Here is a 26,486-nt window from a genome sequence, read left to right as displayed (position 1 = left end):
ATCGGCTATGGTATAAATGATAGATGGACTCTAGGTCGACAGTCATTATGTTGACCAGTAATGGTTGACAATGGGTAGGTCAACATCTTTAAATGGTCAACATACTCAAGGTCGACATTGACAGAAGGTTGACACAAGCAAAAGTTCGACATAGACATGGTCGACACAAGTTAGCCACAAGTTATGTCAACATGGACACTATGGTGACCCCTCGCATGGCTCACCATGTACACTCGCCATCATTCGGGCACAGTGCATTACTGCGCTCGGCACCCTATTCTATTCTCACTCTGTCTAAACCTCCCAAAAAATTAAAAACTTGTGTCGACCTTGTCACCTTGAGTTTGTCGACTATTTTAAGATGTCGACCTACCCACTCGTCCATCAGTGGTTGGCTTATTGAATGTTGACCTTGAGTCAATCTATCATGAGTCCAGATACCATCCCAATCAAGTCAGTGAATTGATCTAGGATTTGCACTGGCCCCATGGGACCCACCAGAAATGAGGTTACCGTGAAGCTGGTTGGTGGGCAAATATTTCTTGGCAAATGAATATTCCAAGAACCTCTATTATTGATTGATTTTGATTAATAATATGGAGTGTGCATTTGCACCACATGTCTTTCTTTGCAGCCCACCTGTCAATCTTGTTAAGAACCGGCAGATCACTTTGTTCGCAGAGAGATCTCGCACATGCACACCATGAGCCCTGTCTCATAATAATTGACAGGGCTGCATAAGGGTCAGAATCGGGCCCGTTGTCAGGGGCACCACAGCATTTTTGGTCGGGAGAGCCAAGATACTGTATAGTATTATTTTGGTGCTCATAAATCGCTGGGGTAGCTGGACAGACTCTTAACCCTGACTGTCTGATGACCTAAATCCGTCCGACCTACCGACCGTCCACATATGCACACATTTATGTTACAAGCAGCATATAGGACACTGGGGAATGTAGATAATAGTTTATAGAATTCAATTACAATAGTGAGGGGCCCATTTATTATTGAGTTTTAGACCGGATAAATATAATTTGTTTTCCGCACTATTCTGGCAGTAAGAAATTCATTTCCGGCCAGCTATATTAGAAATCCCATCCAAGGACAGGTGCATGTCCATGTGATGTGTAACATAAAGTGACCTCATCAGCAATCGCTTTACTTCATGCAGACCTATCTACACAGACTATTTAAATCCTCGGATTTTCCACTATTCTGCAGAGTTTCTAGTACAGGTTGAGTATCCCTTATCCAAATATCCGTTATCCAAATTATTCCGAAAACCATAAATTCCAGAAAGTGAAATTTTTTTATTTTTTTTTGCTAAAAACTTACTGGGGACATTTGTAACAGCACTACTGGGGACATGGTATGTAATGCTGCTTTCAGACCGCATAACTGGCTTTGACCCTGTATTTGGAAACGTTTCCAAAAACGGGTCTGCCAGATAAAACCCCTTTCACACCGCAGCACTTAAACGGTATATTACCGTTTAAATGCCGATTTTTTTACACTGGCAGACCCGTTTTTGGAAACTTTCCAAATACAGGGTCAAAGCCAGTGCAGCCTTCAGCCCTCCCCTCCGTGCAGCTCCCCCCCCCCTCGCGCGTGTCGACCGAGAGCATGTCGACGCCCCCCCGCGCACGTCAACGCCCCCCGCCCGCGTGTCGGCGCCCCCCCCCCCCCGTGTCGACTTACCCCGTGCCGGTACCTCCGTTGTGGATCCCGGCACTGCAGCTCAGTATGCTCGGAAAGCACTTATGAAAAAAGTGTCTTCCAGAAAATGGCTGCCCTGTTTAAAAAAACTGTCTTTCGTATGGGGGCAGCCATTTTCTGAAAGACACTTTTTTCATAAGTGCTTTCCGAGCATACTGAGCTGCAGTGCCGGGAACCACAACGGAGATACCGGCACGGGGTAAGTCGACACGGGGGGCGCCGACACGCGCGGGGGGGGGGCGCGTCGTGCTGTGCTCCAGTGCTGTGAATACTTAATGAGCGCTCATTAAGTATTCACTGTGCTGAATTTAGGACCCAGCTCATTGGCTGGGTCCTAAATACCGTTTCAGAACCGATTTTGAGCCTAAAATACCGGTTCTGAAACGGGTAGGACCCTGCATTTTAACCGGTTAGAAAAAAGGTTTTTTTCTAACCGGTTAAGTGGTCCTGCACCTTTCAGACCGCACACAGTACCGTTTTAAAACGGTAAAAAAACGGCAATATACCGTTTTTAAAGTGCGGTCTGAAAGGGGCATAACTGACACTGACTGGTAAATGTGCAAGACATTTATTGCTTGGCATTCAAAGTCAGTTTCTGAGATAGTAAACAAACTTTGTTTCATGTTTTGAAACCTTGTTTTATGCACAAATAAAATATATTTGTGTGCATTTCATGGGGTTGATGTGTTTATACAGCATAAATGCAAGATACTTCAAAATACATCATTGAAATATTCAGAAATACGGATGAATCAGTTATCCAAAATTCGTCTGGTCCCAAACATTTTGGATAAGGGATACTCAACCTGTATAAATATTGGAATTTTCTGTCTTCCCTGCTGTAATGCCAATACACATACTATACATTCCTCCTACACACGCCTCCTTGGCACATATTTGAATTCTGATTAATTCTTGTTTAAAAAAAGAGTAGTAAGATTCTTGTTGGAGTATGGTGGCTGAAACATTGTCTTTTAACGCCTTTACAGCAGGAAGCATACTGTATTTTCATCTAGTTTACAATGTAAGTGTTCTATTGTTATATGCTATAGTAATGTAAACGTGACAGTGAAGGGAGGAAAGAGAAACTGCATGGGTTTGAAGGTGCAGGGGGCTAGAATGAACACTATTAAAGGCGGTTTAGGTGACCTAAAATAAGTTTTCTTCTTCTTCATTTATCATGTGACTGTATACTAATCGGCTATGGTATAAATGATAGATGGACTCTAGGTCGACAGTCATTATGTTGACCAGTAATGGTTGACAATGGGTAGGTCAACATCTTTAAATGGTCAACATACTCAAGGTCGACATTGACAGAAGGTTGACACAAGCAAAAGTTCGACATAGACATGGTCGACACAAGTTAGCCACAAGTTATGTCAACATGGACACTATGGTGACCCCTCGCATGGCTCACCATGTACACTCGCCATCATTCGGGCACAGTGCATTACTGCGCTCGGCACCCTATTCTATTCTCACTCTGTCTAAACCTCCCAAAAAATTAAAAACTTGTGTCGACCTTGTCACCTTGAGTTTGTCCACTATTTTAAGATGTCGACCTACCCACTCGTCCATCAGTGGTTGGCTTATTGAATGTTGACCTTGAGTCAATCTATCATGAGTCCAGATACCATCCCAATCAAGTCAGTGAATTGATCTAGGATTTGCACTGGCCCCATGGTCAAATCCAACGGCAAGCTCTCTGCTGCTTGACCCCATAGTGACATTTTACCAAAGCCTTTTCCTCCAAACGGTACTTGTTTCCTAGCACGGCCACAATCGTGAGTAATCGTGTCCCTTACTTAAGGGACACGATTACCCACGATGGACCCGATTTCTTTTGAAATCAGGTCCATTTTGCCGGCTAGGATAAAATATCGGGGGCATCGCGTCGGTCGGGACCATTAACATTGGTCCCGACGCGACCGACGCGATGCCCCCGATATTTCCATAGACTTCAATGTTAAAAAATATTTTAACATTGAAATTTTGTCGGAAAGGTAAAATATCGGGGGCATCGCGTCGGTCGGGACCATTAACATTGGTCCCGACGCGATGCGACGCGATGCCCCCGATTTTTGCATAGGATTCAATGTTACAAATTTTTTTAACATTGAAATGGTGTAAAAATGTCAAAAAATGTGAAATGGGTCCATATGACCCATTTCACATTATAGATGTCCCCGTCGTCGCCCCACGATAGACGCCAACCCGAAGCGTGGCGAGCGCAGCGAGCCCGCGAGGGGCGGCGGTACGCGTCCTCCGACCTTTTCATGCCCTACTATCCACTAGGGCGTGGAGTGAGAATAGAATAGTGTGGCGAGCGCACGCGGATACCTTCACAGTTATACGCGTCCCCTTGCGGGCTTCACAGGTGTCCGTGGCGACGCGGACACCTGTGAAGCCCGCGAAGGGACGCGTTTACCTGTGAAGGTATCCGCGTCCCCTCGCGGGGCTCGCTGCGCTCGCCACGCTTCGGGCTCGGTGGCTCGCTGCGCTCGCCACACTATTCTATTCTCACTCCACGCCCTAGTGGATAGTAGGGCATGAAAAGGTCGGAGGACGCGTACCGCCGCCCCTCGCGGGCTCGCTGCGCTCGCCACGCTTCGGGTATGCGTCTATCGTGGGCTGCTGTTTACGCGCTTCAATTTGGGGGGGTTGGGAATTTTTTTCATTGAATACAATGTAAAATTGGGTCCCAGGGACCCAATTTACATTGGATTCAATGAAAAAAATCGGGTCAAAAATCGGTCGGTCGCGTCGATCGCATCGCATGCGACCAAATCGCATGCGATGCGATCGACCCGATTTTTTTCAGCACGACCACCCCGATCTTAATCGGTGTGGCCGTGCTAGGAAACAAGTACCCTCCAAACTCTCCGCTCCATAGTTCTTTGTGACTGGTTCACCTCTTGCATGTCTTGTTGCTCCTCTATATCTCCATACGCCTCATGCCGATCTGCAAATCAATACGCAACTCACTCTGCATCAAATGATCTTTCTAGTGTGCGCAGTCTGTGTGGGACCTACTCTGCCGGTGTAATATAAAGAGGCTGATTGAGTCCGTAGCTGATGTCACACCCCCTTCTTGAATATGCGTGGGCACGTCTGCGTTTTCCCTGACACTCCCAGACAGCGGCTGGTTACCACACACAAACGGCAGCTTCCTGTCAACCAACTTGGAAACTTGCTATGGAAAGGCGTTCTTTCCCGGGAAAATAGCTTGGGTGGGCATAAAAATTGCTCAGTATATATGCACTGAGCGAATTTCACCCCAGCCATTGCCCCCCCCCATCACCGCTCTGCATACGTGCTGGGCAAAAAACGCCCGGTGTGTATGCAGCTTTTGAGAAGCCGGTCACGTGAGAGAAGAGGTCGCTTGCTTTTTCATTTGGTGACCCTGTACACATATCAGACTTGGATAAACAGTGTGCTAACAAAGAAAGAGAGCATGGAATGTGTCTTGTACTGAAATAATGCAAATCACACAAGGACAATAAAACTACCATGGAGACATTTGTACAGGATGGACGTGAAAACGAAAGGGTGTGAGGAGCGGCACCTCTCATTGAGGTGAATTGGAGGAAACCATGGTTTCCGGTTCCCAAGTGGGTTGCAGTTCAGATGTGTGCGAAAATTGCCAGGCCTGATTGACAGAAAGCTTCGCTTTAAAAGAAGCTCAGCCTGAATCAATGAATCAAAGACAATGGTGCTGACGCAAGAGCTCCAGAGAGAGAGAGAGACGGTCTGGGTAACCGAAGTGGATAGAGACCATAAAAGAGAAATCCCATGAGTTGCCTTTAGTGTGCTTTTGGTCATAAACCGACTTTATTTAGAACTTCTCTCCCACTCCGCTTCTGTTATTGACCACCTGCTGGGTGTTGGGAAAATAAATATCCACCACAATCGCAAAATTATATAATTAGTTCTGATAAACTCTGGCAAAAGGAAAATATTTCTCAAGCACACAACTAATATAATGTGTGAGTGCGTGCGCTTTTTCACGCTTTTCTACATTGTGAGGCCAAAAAACCTTCCAGGTTATAGGTTAATGATAAAGACATGGTTTTAGTATATAATCTTAAAATCCCAGTATACATTGTTCAACATATTGAAAATAAAGGCGGCAGCCTTCATTCGTGATACACACTTGTAGTCGGTTTCTGAAGTTTCTCATCACTCGCCACTTGGTTTCTGCTGTTACTCCTTTAATTTTCTAAAACTTTTGTTTGTCTGGCTGCATTACTGGTTACTGGGTGGAAAACAATCTTCATCAGCTTCATGAAAGGCCTCTATGCAGCCAACAGGACTACCTGACAACTGAGGTTTAGTAACATTGCACAACAATCGTTGTACTGAATTGAACTACAGGTCGGGTTTCCCTTATCCGTGTATTCCAAATACCGAAATATTCCGAAAACAATACTTTTTCTGAATCATTTTTCTTTTTGCCCCCACACAATTCTTTTCATACTTACCTTGTCCCCCAATGTCCACGGCAGCCTCCGGGATCCTCTTCAGCTTAATCTACGGTCCCAGGGGTGCATTGCACGAATGCAAGGGAAGAACTGTTTGTCCTGGAAATTTTTTTTGTCCTATTAATATTTTACAGATGGGAACTTATTAATGCCTGGGAAGACCTCTGTTATGGCTTTTATAGCAGCAGAACACAACTGTCTATTGCTGCCCTCCAGATGTGCTAAAACTACACATCCCAGCATGCATTGCCATCATTCTAGCATTCCCTAATAGCCAAATTGTGGCATGGCATGCTGGGATGTGTAGTTTTAGCACATCTGGAGGGCCGCAGGTTGGATCAAGTTTACTTTTAAATTTGGGATCAAGAACCCTTTGACATGATGCACTGCAATTGCCCACATGACGTACTAGTTGAAAGATGTAATTGTTTTTGGGTTGTTTTTTGGGGGAGTTCAACCAAGACCACAAACACGCACTGTCAGATTAAGCAAATTTACTGAACATTTACATTGTATGTCGGGTCACTCCTGGACCCATTTAAATCCTAATCTGTGGTTTTGGTTTGAATTATCCTTTTTACTTTGAGGTGTCCTGCTACAAAACTCCACCAACTACTCTATTTCTACAAGAATGGAATGTAGGTGTACAGAACCTAACTGTAACTTGTGCGAAGTAGCAGGGTGACCATTTACTGACCTCTAGGTTAAACAATCAATTTTAGACAAAAATGGCATTTAAAATGACAATTAATAAACAATCACAGGACGTCAGCGCCCGCCCCCAATTCAAAGAAGACCGAACAAAATTAATTTGATGGTAATATCAAGGGATATTCCTCTGTGCTGACACTTGTGTAAGCGTACACATCCGCTGGCAGCATAGTGAGGGGATGCAGATGAGGATGGGTGTGCGTCCTCAGGGGCAGCGTTGACCTACCCACTAGGTTTGAATTATCCCTATGTGTGCCATTTTTCAGACACTGTGGTTGTAACTTGAGCACCCCTAGTAACTTTAGGAAGTTGGAGTGAGTCTGTCCCAGTAGGATTCTATGCCATTTAAATTCACCAATCTATTTGATAAAGGAACTTCTTCTTCTTGTTATTATATTAAAGGGATGTTTCTGGTTGACTTCAGCCTGGGATATTTCTTTTTCAATTTGCCGAAGCTGAAATTCGGCTTCACCTTTTTAGAACAGCTGTTTTGTATTATTATTTTCTCATTTTGTGTTTTCTGACGCCTTGGTGACTGAAACCTCCCATAAGATTGTCCAGTGAACAACCAATACATTCCATTTGGCAGGAGTGCCTTGTCTGTGCTTTATGCTATGCAACGTAGGTGTCGGGACACAGCTGCAAACTGTAATGGAACAACCAGGTCCTTCAGTCATACCCTAAGGACGTTTTAGGCCTGTAGCCACTGACTTACATGATCAGCCTGTTTGGTATCTGGAACTACAGCTGCAAACCATAAAGGATTGAAGACAATTAATGTTTTAACTATATCCATGGAACAATGATCCCAAAGTGTGCAGCCCTATTTACTGCATACAAATGATAGGTTGACCCCAAATGGTCATCATGCGCTTGGTCGACATTGGAAAAAGGTCTGCATGACGTCGTCATGAGTTTTACACAATTTATTTTTATCTATCTATCGTTTATTCCCATGCTTTATGATGCGTGTGGATTCTGATTGGGAACGAAAAAGTGTGCCAAGCTCCAAAGCATGGCGAGTGAATCGATAAACTAGTTTGGGGTCCCCATGCTCAGGTGACCCCATTGCCAACAAACAAAAAGTGAAAAACTTGTGTCGACAGTGCATGGGTTTAGGGCAGAAACCTTCTCAGCCACTGTAAAAGCAATCAAAGGTGACTGGCATTTTGGTGGAGCTGTAAAGGGGTATCCAAATGGTAGGTGGACACGTGAAAAGGCTGACATGAGTTTTTTGGGGGATTTTTGCTGGACTGAGAACTGTTATAGGGAGAGTCTATATATACTGTGCACTTGTGTGTTTGTTTTATATCAGTGTTAGACTGTACGCAGGTTTCATTGGAACACAGAGGCTGCCGGTGACACAATAAATAGCATTTATGCATTGTGCATGTTAAAAGTACAATGCAATCGTGTTGAGCTCATTTTCAATTAATCACGTTTTTATTTTTCTACAGTAAACTGTTCAATTTCCCGGAAGTGCCTTTTATATATTGTTCCATGCCGCACACGCCTTGCTGTAAAACAAGTTACCCTTCATTTAATCTTGACAGATGTGAGATAAGTATGGTTAATGCGGCACGTAGGATTGTGGACACTGTCATAGTTCCTGCCAAAAGTTTGTGTATTGATGCTGGTTGCCACCCCCTGCCCAACACACAATCTGTCCAGTTATCTATACACCATCTCTATAAAAACATCCTATGTTCTAAAGCCAAGTATTCTATTGTTCATTTAAGACTTGTGAACTCTTTGTGCAAAAAAAGGGGAGATATGAGGCGCAACTCTGGGAGGCAGTGGAATCATCTGCCACCGGGCTCCTGCTCCCAAGGGGGGGGGGGGGGGGGGCACCTCGCCTCCCCTCTCCTACAAGTTTGAATCCGTTAATTGAAAGCCATCAATATTGCTTCTGTGGCTGACCCCCATACACTAGCCGATTTTGGTCAGATTTCAGCCAGATCAGTCGGATCTGGCCGAAATCGGACCAAAATCGGCTAGTTTTGATGTCCCCTCAGATCCGATGCGCGGTCCCGTACGCATCGGATCTGCGTCCGGATCTGTAATGTCATGTGACAAAGTATGGTGTATTTAAATGTGTTTAGCACTTTACCATATATGTGCTTTTCTTTCTTATTGCATAGATCTCTAAAATATAGCTGGGATCATTTGTCTTAAAAGGGTTGTGCATCTTCAGACAGACATTCCATTATTGTACTATGTCCCATATAGTCTCATTAGTATGGTTTAAATTCATAGCCTGGCCTGTGTGAAAAAATGTCCATGTGTTCCACAGTTTTTAAAGGTGAAGGTTCCTCACGGCTGTTGGAATAGGTGAAAAATATATATATATATATATGACCTTTGATTTATTTGAATGGGCTCTCTCAGGCAATCAGCAGCCGCTCATTGATTTGAATGGGAGTTTTCTCCACCTACCCACTGCTACCAGAGCATGTTCATGCAATATATTGCAATTCCAATTTATCTGCACATAGGATCTTCAGGCTCCAATCTGATGTCAAAGACCTCCAATTTGGCCACTATTCATCAAATATATCGGGCCAATCTGTTGGAATCGGATGAAAACAGGCCAAATTGAAAATGTGCATTGGCACCTTTCAGTAAGAGAAGCACACAAGGGCCCTGTTTGTTAGAGTATATGGGTCAGATTCTCTAAGCTTCAAAAGTGATAAAATAGAGAGTGATAAACAGCCAGCCAATCAGCTTCTACCTGCCATGTCACAGACTGTGTTTGAAAAATGCCAGACAGGAGCTGATTGGCTGGCTGTTTATCACTCTCCATTTTATCACTTTTGAAGCTTAGATAATCTGGCCTCTAACCTCTTATTGTCTTTTTAAATTGTATTACTGTAGTTCAATGTGGCGTTCTTTATTTTAGCATGTTTTGTGCTATGTTTTATTTTTTTATTTTTTTCATCAATAATTTTTATTTAAAGTTTTAGTCCATAAACCATGGAGAGGGGTATAAAACAAGAAAAAAATGGGGGGAGGCAGACAATCAAGAACATCATCATTACAGACAAAATAAGCAAGATGTTACAAGCGATGTTTAGTTTTGTTGCTTTTTATCTCTGATTGTATAGCACTATAGAATATGCTGCCATTTTTTCTATAGGGGTTGATTACAGTGTATAAGATGAAATTTCAAGACCATGGGTGAAATGTAATAGGGTGACAGAATAAGAAAGTGAGAGATTTGGGAAGAAATCTCCAGGGTTTTTTAAAGCGGTAATCATTTACACTGCAAAACTAGTTTGATTTTGAAGTGTAAATGATTGCCGCTTTAAAAAACCTGGAGATTTCTTACCAAATCTCTCACTTTCTGATTCTCTCATCCTATAACATTTCACCCCAGATGTCCCCATTAAGACCACATATTGAAGTCCTTTTGCTACCCATGACAATCTCTATTCCATAAACCCAGATCCTAACCAGTCACCCTGAAAACCTCAGTGTCTCCATTGGTTTGCACCTTATCAGCATCTAGTACAACTCAGTAGGGATTTGAGAATGGAAACACTAGATGTACAGTATGTCAGTTATTTATTTTGGAATCTGGTAAACGTGAGAATGTAGCAGATGTTCAGCGTTTGAGGTGGGAAAGTTGTTTTGAATTCCCCTAAGAGAATATATATTTTTCGTTGTTACATCTTTTATCCATTTAATATTGTTGGCAGATGCTGTAACTAGTCACACTTACACCAGGGTCTGTTCCATTCTCTAATAATGTGATGACACAGTGGTTTATTCTCAGCTGCCAAATCTGGTTGTTGCCCATATCCATCATTGTGCGGGGTTACTGCTACAGCCTTTCACCTCGCTGGCTGCTTTGGAAATGCCTGCATGAAACTGTCACTAAGGTTATGTTGGGAAATGTAGTGATGAAGCCATTCTCCATACAAGAGCATCAATATCTGCAGTGGTTATATCTGGATCGAAATAAAGGTCAAACGTTAGAGGATTCTTGACCTTGCAGTTGGTTTGTGACACACCAGATTGTAAAATACCATGGAGCAGCGGTTCTCAAACAGTGAGTCCTGACCTTCTCAGCATGGGGTCGCGACTCATCAGGCTGATGACTTTTCTAATCTCAGTCAGTGATTCAAGGAGTCTGATAATCTCTTTGAATTGTCTGTTATTTAAGGCTCCTCCCATCATTTTGTGCCTCCACAATGCTGCCATGCATGTGCTGCCTGCTGCGCTCGCCACGCTTCGGGCTCGGTGGCTCGCCACAATATATAAAGTAGTGGGGGTATGAAAAGGTTGGAGGACGCGTTCCGCTGCCCCTCGCGGGGCTTGCTGCGCTCGCCATGCTTCTAGGTGGCGTGGATAGTGGGGGGGTTTTAGGAACACATTCACACCAGCCATACATCTGAAAATATGGAGCATCGCATGTCATGCAAAAAGCGCATGTGATGCGATGCGATTTCACTACGTTAGTGTACGTAGAAAATCTGGGTGCGCTGTGCTAGGAAACGAGTACCAAATTTTTAGTTACAGGAAACAAAATATTTTGGATTTGAAGAATAATTGGACTAGTACCTGAAAATGATTTCTTTAAGTAGAGTGTTAGAAATTCTACCCCTCCCAAAGTCCAGTGGTAATCTGGGCTGGTAGCATACTGTATGAGTAGATGGGAGACATTGTAAGACTACCCTTAAGGTGCCCATACACGGAACGATGTTAGTTTTCTACTAGATGTAATTATTATAATTATTATTTATAGTTTCTATATATAGCGCAGCATATCCTGTTGTGCTTTACAATTAGAATGGGATCTAGTCCAAAAAGTACGGGCTGCATCGTGTATGGGCAACCTCTTAACTCCTAGTGACCCTAAATTTGATATCATCGCATGTTACATCTGATCCTTCCGCAGCTCCAATATATCGCATGTGAAAGTACTAACTGTGTGTGTGTGTGTGGGGGGGGGGGGGGGGGGGGGTGGGGGGGGTGTCTGGGGGAAATTCGATGTGATGCATTGCGGGTGCTAAAAAGCCTCTGATGTTCCGATTTATCATTTGTTCTGCACGTATGATCTACAGGATTCAATCAGATGCGCAAGGGAATGCGCATTGGATTGGACCTGATGTGAAACAGCCTAATCTGTTGAATTCGGATTAAATCTGACCAAATTGGAACTGTGTATGGGGGACCTTTGCACATTTGTTCTCAGTGCTTTTGCTTCAATAAAACAAAAAAAATAGAAACATGGGAAATTGTTAAATGAATAAAACACATTAGCCTACACATCTGTGTATTGACTTCCTTTCTTTTTTTTGTTTTGTAGAAATTGTAGCTCCTTTTAAACTCCCTTTCTGTGACCTCTGCATCACTTTTACCATTGTAAGAAAGCGGCCAGCATTTGAGTGTATGTACTACTTCCTTTCATCCCCCTCTCTGGCCCCTTTGAAGCAGATGTCCAATGTGAAACATCTTGAAGTTTGCATAGCACCCGTTAGAATTCAGCGCTGTGCTATGGCTCTAGACCTACTAAACATGTTTACATTTTTCAGGCATCTGGTGAGTGTTCTGTAATTCTGGAAGGTTATACTTTGACCCTGCTCCTGTGGGAATGTTAAAGCATTGGCTCTAGCGTTTTATTAATTGCCACAAAATGAGCAGTTAATTCCCAACATCTGTTGCCGGTTGGCCTGATAGCAAATATAACCGTGACGTTATAGTTGGCTAGAAATAAATTGCTGAGAGAATCTAATGCCCATATACTTATGTTTTACCACTTATTGCAAATGTAATAAAAAAAAAAAAAAATAACTGCCTAATCTAGTTGCCATTTTAATTAATCATATGGTTTACCCACGTGTAACCAAGCTGTGCTAGTATCTTAAATAGATGGCGTTTTAGTCTTTGTTTTTTGTTTTGTTTTTGGCAACTTCCCTATGATTTGTCTCAATGAGGGTGAGCATTCAAACTGCACCTAGTTGACCATTGGTGACCATTTATTATTGATTACCCACTGTTTGTTCCAGAAGGATACGAGTTTGGCGATCACAAAATTAAGGAGGTGTATTTAATACAGTTGTGGAACTTCTAAGTTTGCACCTTCAAGCTTTCACTTGGTGGGTTGGAAAGGGGGTTCTGGTGGCAGCGTGGCTGTAGATTGAAATTGTGCAAAGGCCCCTTACATCGGCCCTGTATACAACGGGAGTTGCAATATTTATTTATTTATTTACAGTTTCTTATATAGCGCAGCAGATTCCGTTGATCTTTACAATAGTAGACAGTGATAAAACAAACTGGGTAACAACAGACAGACTTGGAGGTAGCAAAGCCCTGCTTCAAGCTTACAATCTATAGAGATGTAGGGGGGAAACACAAGGACAGGCACCAGTAATAGCATAGCAGTCCCACCAAGTTACAAGTCCAGAAGGGAAGCTATATAATACATAAGTGCCTCAGAGGGTTATGCATGTAGAACTTAAATATGATAGGCTTGCCTGAAGAGGTGCAATAGGATTCCGGACGCATAGAAATTATTATATATGCAAAGGGAGTCTTTCTAGTTGACTAACAAAGCTGCGAATAGTCAACTAAACTCCACCTAAATGAACGCGTGTGTAAACTCCCCCCCCCCCCCCCCTCCTCCTGCTCGCTGATTTCACCTACAGGCATGCGAATGGATGTCGCCGATCATCGAATGATTACAACTGACCATGCAAATATAAGTTAGTGGAGACTGCCTTATATTTGCGGCCATTTCCCCGAAGACAGGGCGAGTGGCTGACGTCATGTGAGGTCATTCTCCTGCCCCTGGCACCCTGCGTCACCGAATTACCATGGGAACGACCAGCAGTTTCATGGTAACGCCAATGAAACACTAGAGGCGTTTTCGTTGGCACGACCCATGCCTGCCACCCCACAGGTGCTGGCTGGATGACTGACTGCCTGACAATCTGGATCCTGACAGTCAGTATACTGACATCGGAGTCCCGACTGCCAGTGCTCCGACAGGGGGATCCTGACAGACGGGGTCTATTCTTCCTTGTGGGGGTCCATAATATACAGTTTTCAGGGAAACACAACACTTACCTTTGAGACTTTATATTTGTATGAATTTTTGCTGAATCCGGGCCCAGTAGGTACCAGCGTTTGATACAGACCAAGTGGAGTCAGGATGAACATTTTAAATTTTCAGGACAACGATTTTGGCAAAGCCTCTTCATGCACCTTTTTATTTCCATATAGTTGTTTAATATCTATAATATATTGCATAATCTCTCTTTTTTAAAAGTGCTGATTCAAGTCTATAAAAAACTCTTCTCTGGCACAGTTCCTTGGCTGCTAACCCTACATGTGGTTTGTCTTGTGTTCAGTGGCTTAGTTTGAAACTATGTGCATGAACAGACTAAATATTTAAAATTCCTCCCAAATAACCTTACATTCTAATTTAATGCCTACAATTGAATGCCCATAATCCCAGCAACAAAAATCTTGGGGCCCACCCAGTATATTCATAATTTTTAGGTTCCCACAGATTGCGTTTCTCTCCCCTCAAGTTATGTTATACGCCTCTAAGGGGCAAATACAATGGAATTTTTTTTTTTTAATATAAAGTAGCTCCCCGTATTCACATTAATACCGCACAGTAGTGCCCATCATAAACATCCTGCTGCTAACAAATGGTGCTGGTTGCACCCTGGTCAATAACTTTGCCAACCTATCCCTGTAGTCGCCACACAACACACAAACACACCACCCTACAATTTACATTATATCTATATAATGGAAAAAAAACATAGATTGTGTGCAGCTGACTGGGTTTTATGTGATGAACTGTATATCGTTAACATTTTTATTTTCCTCCACTAGAACTTGAAGCCAAGGAGGCCTGTGACTGGCTGCGAGCTGCTGGATTTCCGCAGTATGCACAGTTATATGAAGGTAATTCTTTAGATCAACCACCAAAACATTAATATTTTCTCAAGTTTCTACCACTTTCCATTTTGTCATCAGGAGACATTATTTCCAGTAACTTTACTTTGTGTGCGCTTTTTTATTTTCTCAATCATCAGCAAACGGAAGACATTAGCCATTCTAATTGAGGCTTGATTCAGAGTTGGACGCAAATCCTGTTGCGACTTCATATTTGTAAGCAGCAGTACTGCGAAAATATGTTGATGCCGCAGCCACTGGAATTTGTGCACCTATGTTTATTGGCTCCTTCACCCATAGTCTCACATAAAGGCACGCTCACTTTCAATCACTGTCTGCGATCGCCAATCGTAGGCAAAAAGAAAGAAAACCTTCCGTCTGAGCAAGCCTCATAGCATCCTCCTCTGATTAAGGCCTTGAAAGAAAGATCATGGAGTGCACCTTGTGTGCATGAAGTGACATAAGTTTTATGGCCCATGCATAAAATGTATTCCAGAGGCCCTCGGCAACAAGTGATGGGGTGTTTTTGTTTTTCTGAAGGTCGGATTGGTTGTTACATAGCAGGCTGTTATTGGCTAGGAATTGTTATGGGCGTGTTTAAGGTTAGGTTTATGGAAGATTCTAGAAAATTCTGCCTCTTTGATTTCAAACGTTGCCCGCCCGCCCGCCCTAAAGGGAGGTATTAATTTAGTTTCAGTTATATTTGTCGTCTTTTGGGGAGAGGCCGGTCTCAGAACGGTGGCTAGGTTAATTTGTGTATTAACACCTTTTGAGATTCATTTCCCTTGAGGGGCAACTCCTTTGGAGAAAGTGACTTTAGCATGGCAACAGTTTTTCCTTCAGGGGCATCACCGATCCAGGTGGGCCCCTTATGTCGCTTTAGTTGAGTTGTGACCTGATGGGGAATATTTAGATCGTTCAGGCAGGTGGCCTGAACTTTATTTTAAAATTTTATTTTAAGGACAGGGATGTGGCAGGAGGCCAGTTCTTGTTCTTTTGGGCAGTCGGCCCAAGAAATCTTTATTTAAAGCTGTTCTGACCTCGCCACCATAGATAGTTAAATTTAAATATTATAATTAGATCAAATAGGCCGCCCTCTTTCAGAAAAATAAAAAGACGACCCCATTCACCACATTTCAGTTGTCCGAGTCGTTATTTTAGATAAGATGAGTTGAATGGTGCATGAATGCAGTGGGTCATGAAAGACTTACAATCATGCTCATCCAACACAATCATCGGAATTGAAGTTAAAATGGCATGGACTATATACAAGTTGTGGCAGATGTCTGGTTTCTCATTTGGCCTGACTTTCTGTGAAATTTTATTTGTTTGCATCTATTAAAAAGTACCAAAGCATTTTCTTCTAAGATCACTAAACATTGTGTAGAATAAAAGCAGTCCCACTTAAAGGTTATCACAAAAATGTGTACGAAGCTTCCTTGTCCCTTAATTGTATGATCCACACATCACATTTCTGAATGAGTTTTTGTTGTTAATATGTTTCAGATTTGCAGTTCCCGATAGACATAGAAATTGTAAAGAATGATCATGAATTCCTTGATCGGGATGCGATGGAATCACTGTTCAGGTAGGCCAAATTTTTCGTATTTGCTAACCCCCATTTCACAAAAATAAACACAGCCCAGTCTCAGATCTGGCAATTGCCAGGTTATAACAATTTCTGTGGTGTCAATTAAGATACTGTGATCTACTGTATTTGTATTGCTCTTATGTCACGTTTCATTATTTAAACCTATTTCTTTTGGATTTGAGCTACCTAAATCAAGCTCATTTTACATCCATGCATTTCTCTATGGCAAAATCACCTACAGTAAAGATCTGGATTTGATACTTTGATTGTATGTCAACTAGAGTTGGCCTGGTACTTGTTTCCTAGCCGGGCGCCCACTAAGCTATTTAGTAGTGAAATCGCATCGCATCACATGGCTTTTTGTGCCTTGCGATGTGTGCGATGCGATCTCAGTAGTTAATTTATTCACTGCACTCTGAGTGAAATCGCATTGCATGAGATGTGACGTGAGATGTGATTTCAGTAGAACATCTGGTAAAACACCTAAAAGAGCACCACTCTCCACGTCACCCCGAAGCGTGGCGAGCGGCGGCGGAACGCGTCCTCTGACCTTTATCCATGTCGGCGTGGAGTTGAGTATGGCGAACGCAGCGAGCCACCGAGCCCGAAGCGTGATTACTTTACATGTATTCCGTTTCCCCTCGCGCTCGCCACGCTTCGGGCGCGGTGGCTCGCTGTACTTGCCACACTATATAAAGTCAACTCCACGCCGGCGTGGATAGTGGGGGTATGAAAAGGTCTGAGGACGTGTTCTGCTCCGCTCACCGCGCTTCGGGGTGACATGGAGAGTGGTGATGTTTTACCATATGAACTACTGAGATCGCATATGTCACATCTCACCTCACATCTCACCTCACATCTCATGCCACAAAAAAGGGCCATGCGATGCGATGTGATTTCACTCAGGGTGCAGTGAATAAAAGAACTAAATTAACTACTGAGCGTACATAGGAAATCAGGGCGCCCTGCTAGGAAACAAGTACCGGGATTGTTAGACATGAGATCTAATACCCAGCTCCTTACAGAACCTGGAGTATGTCTTTTTTTTTTTTTTTACTTAAAATCTTTATTTCCTTTTTCATGCAATTACAAAAAATATACGTACAAACATACAGCATTCAATGGTACAGATTGACATATAAATTTACAGGCGTATAGCGGTACAGTTCGTGGTAAAAATTTACCTAAGGTGGACTGCGCTGCTCCACTGCCCCGTAATAGACACGGTTTTAGATAGCTAGGGATTAAGCCGGACCTAACACCAAAGATTACATGGGTTAAGTAGGGTGATGGGAGATAGACTCTGTCCATACCGAATAGGAGGATGGTCAGTTATCCATAGTTGGAGTGACCCATAGTCATCGGTGTTCTACCCTGTGCCTGCTTAACGAGCAGACCACAGTTGACATTCTTTTTGCTTCGCTAGTAGAACCGGGGTCCAGTGCCATTATAGGGGTATGATATAATATAGGGCTGCTATCCCTGGGTATAGAGTGTATCCTCGGTATTGACAATTTTCCTGGTCTGTCCCTGGCTATTACGAATCGCCTACTGGAGTTTACCCATCTATACAGTATAAACAGTATTCACGTGACAGCGGCGTGTATAGTGCAGGTGAAGTGGCAGGTGGTTACCTATAAGTGAGTATGTGTATCTCATCCGTAGCATCATAATGATTCTTGGAAGTCTTATCTATTTTGTGCATCTCAATATTTATTTATGTCGTGTGCCCGGTGAGGGAAAGTTATAAAGTAAACAATAATACTATACAGTGCTAAAGTATCGATGTGTTTGGCATCGTAAAGTTGCCGATACTATCTTTCGGCCTTTCTATTTTGTAATGGGAGTCATGCTCAACATCAAGAACAAAAAATTGCTAAGTGTATCTAACTATAGTAGAACAGATTTGTGTAAAGCCTTTTCTTTATTTATCGTAATTTGTGTCCTGAAAAAAGATGGATTTTACCCAATGGTGCCAGGTCAGATCGAATTTAGTCATAGTATTCCGTCTTATGTAGATAAATTTTTCTTGTCTACAGGTGTAGTTGACAAGTGACGTCCAACTATTATGGTCAGGGCCTTTGTTGGACATCCATGTCCTACCGATTATTACTTTCGCCAAGGAACAGAGATTATTTATATACAATCTATCGTTTCCCTGAATTCTATCTCTGGTTATGCCTAGTATACAGCACTTAACAGTGAAAACTTCTAGCGGGAAGCCTGTATCGGCAATAGTTTGAATGACTCTAGTCCAGAAATCTGCAACTACCCCACATTCCCAAATTAAGTGTATAAGGGTGCCCGGAAAAAGACCACACTTTGGACAGATAGCCGAGGGTCTACCAGCAAACTTGGAAAGAGTCGTGGCAGAATTGTGGAAAGAATTGTGTCTGTTGGGTACGAGGGGTATTTGTGGCTTTCGCCACCGATGACTTTGCCACTCACTCATGATCCCAACATCGGCCTCCCATTTCTCCCTCAACCCATCAAAGGCTCTTATATTTGTAGAATGCTGCTACAAATATCCTCATCCATACACACACACACACACGTTCTTGATTGAGTACATTTTAATCACAACCTGTGCACTGTTAATGGGAATTATAGTAAATTTGCACATATTGGTTGTAAACCTTCCCCTTCCTTCCTTTAACCCAAACCTGAAAGAATCATTATTGCACCAGCAGGTACAAGTTTAAAGTGAACAAACCATTGTAATTTGATAAAACTATTGTGTATCTTGTATGCCTGTCTTGATATAGTGCTGTGGAGAAAACATTTTAGCTTTCTTCTTTTTAGACGTCTGAACACGCTGAACAAATGTACAACCATGAAGGTGGAAATAAACCGTCAGCGCAAAAGGGTTTGTTGGTGGATTTTTTTCTTTTACCTATTCACTTAGAATTAAAGGAAATTGTCTTGCTCTAAATGGTTTGGTGCTCTTGTGTTATAGTGTGCATTTGTTGAAAGAAAAAAAAATTGACTGGGACCAATCTGATACATTGGGGTCGATTCAGTTCAGCTTTGATTAGTCCCGGAAGGGAGCTCCCGAAGCTATTCAAAACAACGCGCATGACTAGTGGACTTCTGTTGGCAACCCTCCATATGAAGCAAACAGCATTGCGGAGGGGCACTTTCTGTGAGTCAAAGAATGCCGATACCTGTGGCTAAACAACCACGATTTTAATAGCTCCTGGTGCTATCTACAATTGAATCAACCCCAACTGTTTCCTTAGTTCTAGTAAGCGGTGTCCACTAGCAAATGACAAAGATAATTTGAAGAAAGATAATATTCATTATGGGCTTTGATTCGTAAGGTGCGAAAGTGCTGCACAGTGAGGGAACTAGAACCTATATAACACAACCCTAATTAAAAAGGAAAGAAAAAGTTAAAAATAAGTGTGCTGCTCTTGCTTCCAATGCAGAAGGGTCAGTACTTGCCCTGGATCACAACCAGTATTTTGACATCTTTGCATTTTTAAAACCTATCCCATGTCCACAATAATAATGTGTGGAAAGAATGTCGTAAATTGGTTTGTAAAGCTGAAAAAAGACGACTCTGCAGCTCAGAAGGATACTCCACTTATAATAAGGTTACATAGGCATGTGTGCAATGGGAGTCAAAGTGCTTTATTTGTTCTATTTTGTACTGCTTAGTTAACATGTCAAATCCGCTAACTGGCCTGACCTTGAGTTGAGTAAGCTAGAGGTTGCCACCTTTCCCATCTCAGAACCCTAAACAAAAGATAGGAAAATCTGCCTGCTAAATATATCTTGTGTGCATTAAATGTGTTGTGTTTGCATTTAGGGAAATTCTCTGTATTGAAACTGAAAATATCTTTTTTTCCTCTTAGAGTGATGAGTCGGAAGAAGATGAACCTTGTGCCATCAGCAACAAATGGTCTTATCAGAGACAAAGCCAACGCTGGTCCCGACTGGAAGATTTTGATTGTTCTTCACGTGAGGAAGCCTCTAGCATTGATGTACCAGGGACAAAGGGTCCGAAAGCGGATTCTGCAGGTCAGGGAGAAAGACAGGATGCTTCTTCACTGCACAGCTCCAGCAGTAGTGAGAGTGACTGCTTCCCCAAAGCATACGAGGAACTGGAGACTAGTAGAAGCTCTTCAAGGTGCTCCTCCGTAAAACTCGCTTCTACAGATTCTACTTTCAGTGGCTCCCCCTCTCCAAGTGACATGCTAAACATTATTAGCGAGGAAAAGTTGATAGAGAAGCCGCATAGTAAGAAAGGTAGTTTGCTTAGGAAAATGGAAAAGCTTCGGCTGAGAAGTTCCACCGTAAAGAGGAATCTGCATCCAATAGACAGACCTATTATCAGTGGTCCAGTTCTACTTGATGGCTTTGATGATGACAAATTGCGCACTCTCCACTGTGTTAACATTTCAGATCTTGTACATACCCCAGGTAAAACGGCCTTCTCTAGCTCTTCGCAAACATGCAGCAGTAGTAGTCCATCTGAGAACAGCAGCACTGTGAGTACCCCAAGCCCAGTTATTAGAGTCAGAAGCCATATAAAGAGAGGTGGAATGTATGCAGAAGACTTTGACCCCACCAAACTATCTTTGTGGAGTGATCTATCTGAGCAGAACTTGAGAAATGGGAGGCATTTGAATGAAGATCAGGTGTTTCAGATACCACAAGGCCACAAACCTGGGACATTTCCCAAAGCACTTACAAACACTATATTATCACCTATAGACAACACCTCTGTCAATTGGAGAACTGGAAGTTTTCATGGCTGCAATCGAAACAGGATGAGATCTAATAGCTCCAAAGACAGTGAAGCACCTCCAAGTCCTCTTTCATTTGTAGACAATCGATTAAGCATCTATGATAATGTGCCAAATTTTCATAAGCTTGGGCCCCCTAATGATGATGATGTATTTTCAGAACTAGACAATGTAATGGAGCATGTTAATGGTCTTCGCAAACTGGTCAGTGCATGGTCTGAAAAGTTGTCAGATGACGGGGACTCTGACTTTGCCAATGAGTGCAACTCGTCCTATCCATCCTCCCCAAAAACCATTCACATTGATGTAAATGAGCATTTAGATGAACAGTTAAGATCAATGGACTGCGCAGACACAGAATGTTGTAAACCTCACACAGATAGAGACTCTCCAATTCTGCCAGACATAACCATTTCGGAAATGTCATCCATCACGGATTGTAGTAGGTAAGTAATGATTTATTTTTTATTTGCGATCATGCTCATCTGACATGCTGCCTTAACTGGTTATGTACAGTATTGCATTTCTATTGGCATACACATTTCAATCTGACAGTTACAGACATGTTAACTGTGTAGCTCCTTCTGTATTCTTGGTGATATGGGCCCTTTTTTTTTATTTCAATGATTTGCCATTTTAACCCAATTAACGGTATTCTGCTGTGTGGCTTACACTTGTACTGTACATGTGGCCTCTACTATTTTGTACAAAGGAACTGATTTAGTATAATACATAAATCTGATCGTCTACGTACTACACTGCCCACAGTCTAGTCACAAGCTGCAGCATGATTGTCATGCTGTGGCATTTATGGGGCAGAACATACATAACTGTTTTGTAGGAGTGCGAGGACATTCTCTGTATGTTTGGATGTAGGTTTTTTAGCTCTAACAAAGGAATTGTTTTGTTTTTTTTATTTTTTTTTTCAACATTCAATCTTTATTTCAAATTTTCATATTAATAACAAAGGAGTAAACAAAAAAAAACAAAAAAAGGGGATAACAAAGGGAAGTGGGAATTGAGGGAGCAGGGCGTACAGAGGTATTGATGATTTAAAGTGCTACCAGAGGTAAAGACAAAGGACAAAAGATAAGCAAAGTACATTGAATATGTTAGACATCAGAGGCCGTTGAAGGTGACTCGTTTAAATCAAAAGGAGAAGGCTGAGACTGTGAAAAGGAATTGTTTTAGACTATTAGACTATGGTGAGGCTTATGATGGCAAAGGGCTGACTCATTTCAGATGTCGGCTATATCCTCACCTGCCAAGACTAACTATTCATTGGTCCTACTCTATTCAGCCTCCAGTCCAGATATTAATCACCAATTTTTATCTGATTGTTGCAATATTTTATTTTATGTCATGTTTTCTTAATTGTTATTAAATATTTGTATGATCTTTTCATCAAATCAGCGCCACTTTCTTTTTTTTTTTTTTTTGCCTTGGTCTTTTTGGGGCCAACTACCCCATTATTAAATGGCAGCTCTTGACACAGCACCTGTGGTAGCGCCTGTCTGTGCACCCTAGGGAGCACATTGCATCTATCGAGGCTTATGTAGATGTAGTGATGGCGATCCAATGTTGCATCTTGGACCGCAGATGCCTCTTGCAGCATTAAAGTACAGTATTAGTTGTAGGCCCAATGGACATTTGTGAAAGTACTTTAAATTGGGCTGAATGGGAATAATTCAGAAGCCGGGGATTTGTACCAGCTAGAATAGGTGAAAGGTTGAATCACAAATATGTTAGGCAGAGGAACCTTTATTACTGGTAGACCCTGCCCCTCAAGGGCTTGACTTAGGTTTGGTTGCACTTGTAGGGAGTGCGATATGTCCGGTTAGCTTTTATGGTGAAATTAAGGTAAATGAGCATTCATAGCCTTCTCCCTTCCGTCCAGATTCCTTGTGTGTATAAAGTAAAAAATATCCCAAAATGTTTTTATTTATTTATTTTTGCATGGATTTGTGTGTGTTCGATTATAATGTATTAGCTTTATATGCTTAACTTTTTATAATTTTTTTTTATAGGTTTGCTTCAATGTGAATGTTGTTGATGGACTTTAATGCTGAAACAATGTAAATGAGATAAACCTAAAACTTTGTAGTTACTTTGTAGTTAGTTTCACGTTTTTTATTTGTTACATTTGCAGACAAAGTCCAGAGCCTGAAAATATCTCCTTGCAAATTGACAGCCAGTCAGCAGCCCACCTGAACAGGATCCAGAAACTGTCTTTGCTGAAACTCACAGCGTTGATGGATAGATACTCTCCTTCCAGCAAACAGGGATGGAACTGGTGAGGTTCTGGGAATTGTACTTGGATCAACACAATCTGCTCTGATTTTAAATCTGAAATAGAATTCCATGAAAACTTAAAATGCTGATAAATTAAAATTCTTCAATTACTCTTACTGCAAGGCATATGGGAGGCACTGCCAGGGTTACTAAGCACTTGGATGTGGACCTTCTTAATTTGCAATATTTTTAGTCAATCTGCTACTACTGAACTAGTTTAACACAACAGGTACAATATGTTTAAGCCTTAACAAAAACAGCCTGTACAGGTGACCCCAGTCGGCTGTTTCTAGCCATAAGGATGAGATGCAGCCATGAAGCTGTTACTATAGCCAGCACGGCATAGGCTAAAAAAAACCTTCCTCAGAGATGGGCAAACTTTGGAGTGGATCAAAAGCCATAGCTGAAATTGTAGTTGGCAAAGCTCCGCTCCTAATAATGATAATCCCCCTTATTTAGTAAATATCGACATTTTATTATCAATAAAAAAACTTTCTTAAGAAAAGTAACTAATCCTTTCATTAATGCAAATCTTTCTTTTTTTTTTTTTTTTCTTCTTAGGACTGTTCCAAAATTCATCCGTAAAATTCGTGCTCCAGATTATAAGGATAAGATCGTGTTTGGTGTTCCCCTTCTTCTAAATGTCCAGAGAACAGGCTATCCTATACCTAAGAGCATACTGCAAGCTATGGAATATTTGCAGATCCACTTTCTTGATCAGGTATTTGATACAGGGTCAACATTGTTAACATATAGATGTTGCTGTTGTCAACATGTCCACATCATCATGTTAATGTTGTTGATGGACTTTATGCTGAAATGAACGTATGGCTTATCACAGCCGTACGTGTGTACTTTTTTTTTCGAATGTATGTATAATGATGTACCCGACAGTTACAGGCATAACGGTGTGTCTTCCTACATTTAGCCTCAATAAGCCATGCAGCGAGATGCCTGGCGGGAGTGAGCTGTGTAACTCCACTAGCGGTAGCCAATTTTTGATATTTTATTCTTGGGAATGTGCTGATTCATTTGATATGAGACACTTGCATATTGCATGTAACTGAGGGGTCTATGTACTAAACAAAGTAGTAGCTGCAGGTTTTTTTTTCCAAATACTTTTTTTCATAAAGTACAAGCCAATTGGCCCCTAACTCTAATTTTATAGGATGTGTTTAAAAAAAATGTCAGGAACTGGCCATTAGTACTTTATCTCCCCCCCCCCTCCAAAAAAAAAAGCTGCAGCTAATACTTTGTAGAACTCCGTTGCACAGCCATTTATAGGTGTCCCAATAGCTATATCGCGTTATAATTAATATGCATTTTCAGCAAAGCACTCCTAACGCGGGCACCACAGGACATGATGCATCAAGAATGGCTGTTTGATTCGACTGCAGCAAAGATGTATGAGGACACGTCTGTAGCTTGTTTTTCATATGGTTATGAGGCTTAGTGGCTAGTAGAATACAGTATTTACAGGTTTAAGCGCCAGATGTATCAAGCTTCAAACGTGATAAAGTGGAGAGTGATAAACAGCCAGCCAATCAGCTCCTACCTGACATTTTTCAAATCCAGTCTGTGACATGGCAGGTAGGAGCTGATAGTCTGGCTGTTTATCACTCTCCATTTTATCACTTTTTGAAGCTTGATACATCTGGCCCATAGCCTCTGCACACTGTTATGCTGTATGGCTGGACCTTTATGTATGCATCTCCTTTTAGATAAGCTGTTGCTGGATGTAGCCACAGTTGTTCAAAGCTGCTTATCCTCAGCAGCTCTATATTCTGGCCTCCAAAGTCCTATAGTGATACTGTACATGCAAACCAAGCCTCATTACATGTGCCTTTTATATCAAGCTCTGAACAAAGGTTAATGCCTTTAAAATATGTAGTACTGACTGATGTTGGGATGCAGGGTTTTGTTTGATTTGAAGGTCCTGTATTTACAGGATGTTTTTGTTAAGGTTTTTTTGTCTTAATTTGATATAACATGCTTGGCATAAACCGAATTTTTGGTTATTTACATTTAAAAACCATTTAAGTTGATTGCTTTTGTTTTTAAGGTTGGGCTCTTCCGAAAATCAGGAGTGAAGTCTAGAATCCAAGCTCTGAGAGAAATGAATGAACTTGATTCTAACTTTGTAAATTATGAAGGCCAGTCTGCATTTGATGTGGCTGATATGGTGAAGCAGTTTTTTCGGGATTTACCTGAACCTATATTTACAAGCAAGTTATGTGAATCATTCCTGCACATTTATCAGTGTAAGGATTCCTTCTTTCATGTAAAACTGATATCGCTCTTCACCCCGATAGCCTTTCTGTACTGAGACTGAGATTACTATAAAGCATACTTGCCTGCTTTCCCGGAATGGCGGGAGGCTCCCAACAATTAGGTGCCCCCCCAGTAGAATGCCCAGCCTGCAGCCCCCAGCAGTTGACAACACCACTTCCCTTGTGTAGTGGGACTGTCCCCACTGGTCACAATGGCATCATCATGCTGTCGTACACCCGATCCACTTTTATTTTTCATTATATCCCCCATGCTTCCCCCACTCTTGCTGTAAATATTTCTTTTTTTTTTTTTTTTTTTTTTTTTATAACTTGAACTCGCATTTCCAGCATTGTCCATCCATCGCACCTTCTTTACGGTGGAAAAAAGTGTCTGAAATATTACATATAGTTTCCTTAATTAACTATAACTGTGTTGTCCTCCTATAGATTTATTATAAATGTTTTGTACTCTAAAAATATGTATTTTAAACAAACATATATAACATATAGTATATTTACATTGATTAAGCCTTTTGTTTGGGGGGGGGGGCAGCTTAATGGTTAGACAAATATTCCAGTGCACATTCCATTAATCATGGTCCTGTGTGCATTCCAGAGGGAGGTTACATGAACCAAGCTTTATTTCCAAGGCAGTAAAATGCTTCTTAGCAACTTTGTTACTATGGTAATGTTTCTCTATAGGCGTACATGTACAGTGTCTTTAGAGCACTGCTTAATAATTCCATTGGGTACTGGT

The 26,486-nt window shown here is 41.8% G+C and overlaps 1 protein-coding gene across 4 annotated transcripts in view; it reads left to right on the top strand.

The window, feature by feature from the left end:
• LOC146074113 (rho GTPase-activating protein 7-like) overlaps positions 1 to 26,486 on the top strand; it is a 258,319-nt gene that overhangs the window by 213,888 nt on the left and 17,945 nt on the right. For all 4 annotated transcript variants that reach the window (XM_083181889.1, XM_083181886.1, XM_083181888.1 and 1 more), the window contains exons 2-8: positions 14,763 to 14,834; positions 16,332 to 16,413; positions 19,219 to 19,282; positions 20,274 to 21,613; positions 23,317 to 23,460; positions 24,021 to 24,180; positions 25,522 to 25,720. In XM_083181889.1, the coding sequence (XP_083038015.1) occupies positions 16,397 to 16,413; positions 19,219 to 19,282; positions 20,274 to 21,613; positions 23,317 to 23,460; positions 24,021 to 24,180; positions 25,522 to 25,720 (1,924 nt within the window). In that variant the 5' untranslated portion in view covers positions 14,763 to 14,834; positions 16,332 to 16,396. The remainder of the gene's footprint in view (positions 1 to 14,762; positions 14,835 to 16,331; positions 16,414 to 19,218; positions 19,283 to 20,273; positions 21,614 to 23,316; positions 23,461 to 24,020; positions 24,181 to 25,521; positions 25,721 to 26,486) is intronic.

This window comes from Crinia signifera, chromosome 4 (assembly GCF_055691185.1).
Source record: "Crinia signifera chromosome 4, ASM5569118v1, whole genome shotgun sequence".
Lineage (NCBI taxonomy): Eukaryota > Metazoa > Chordata > Amphibia > Anura > Myobatrachidae > Crinia > Crinia signifera.
Note: the sequence above shows the minus strand (reverse complement) of the source record. Positions and strands in the feature narration are given on the sequence as shown.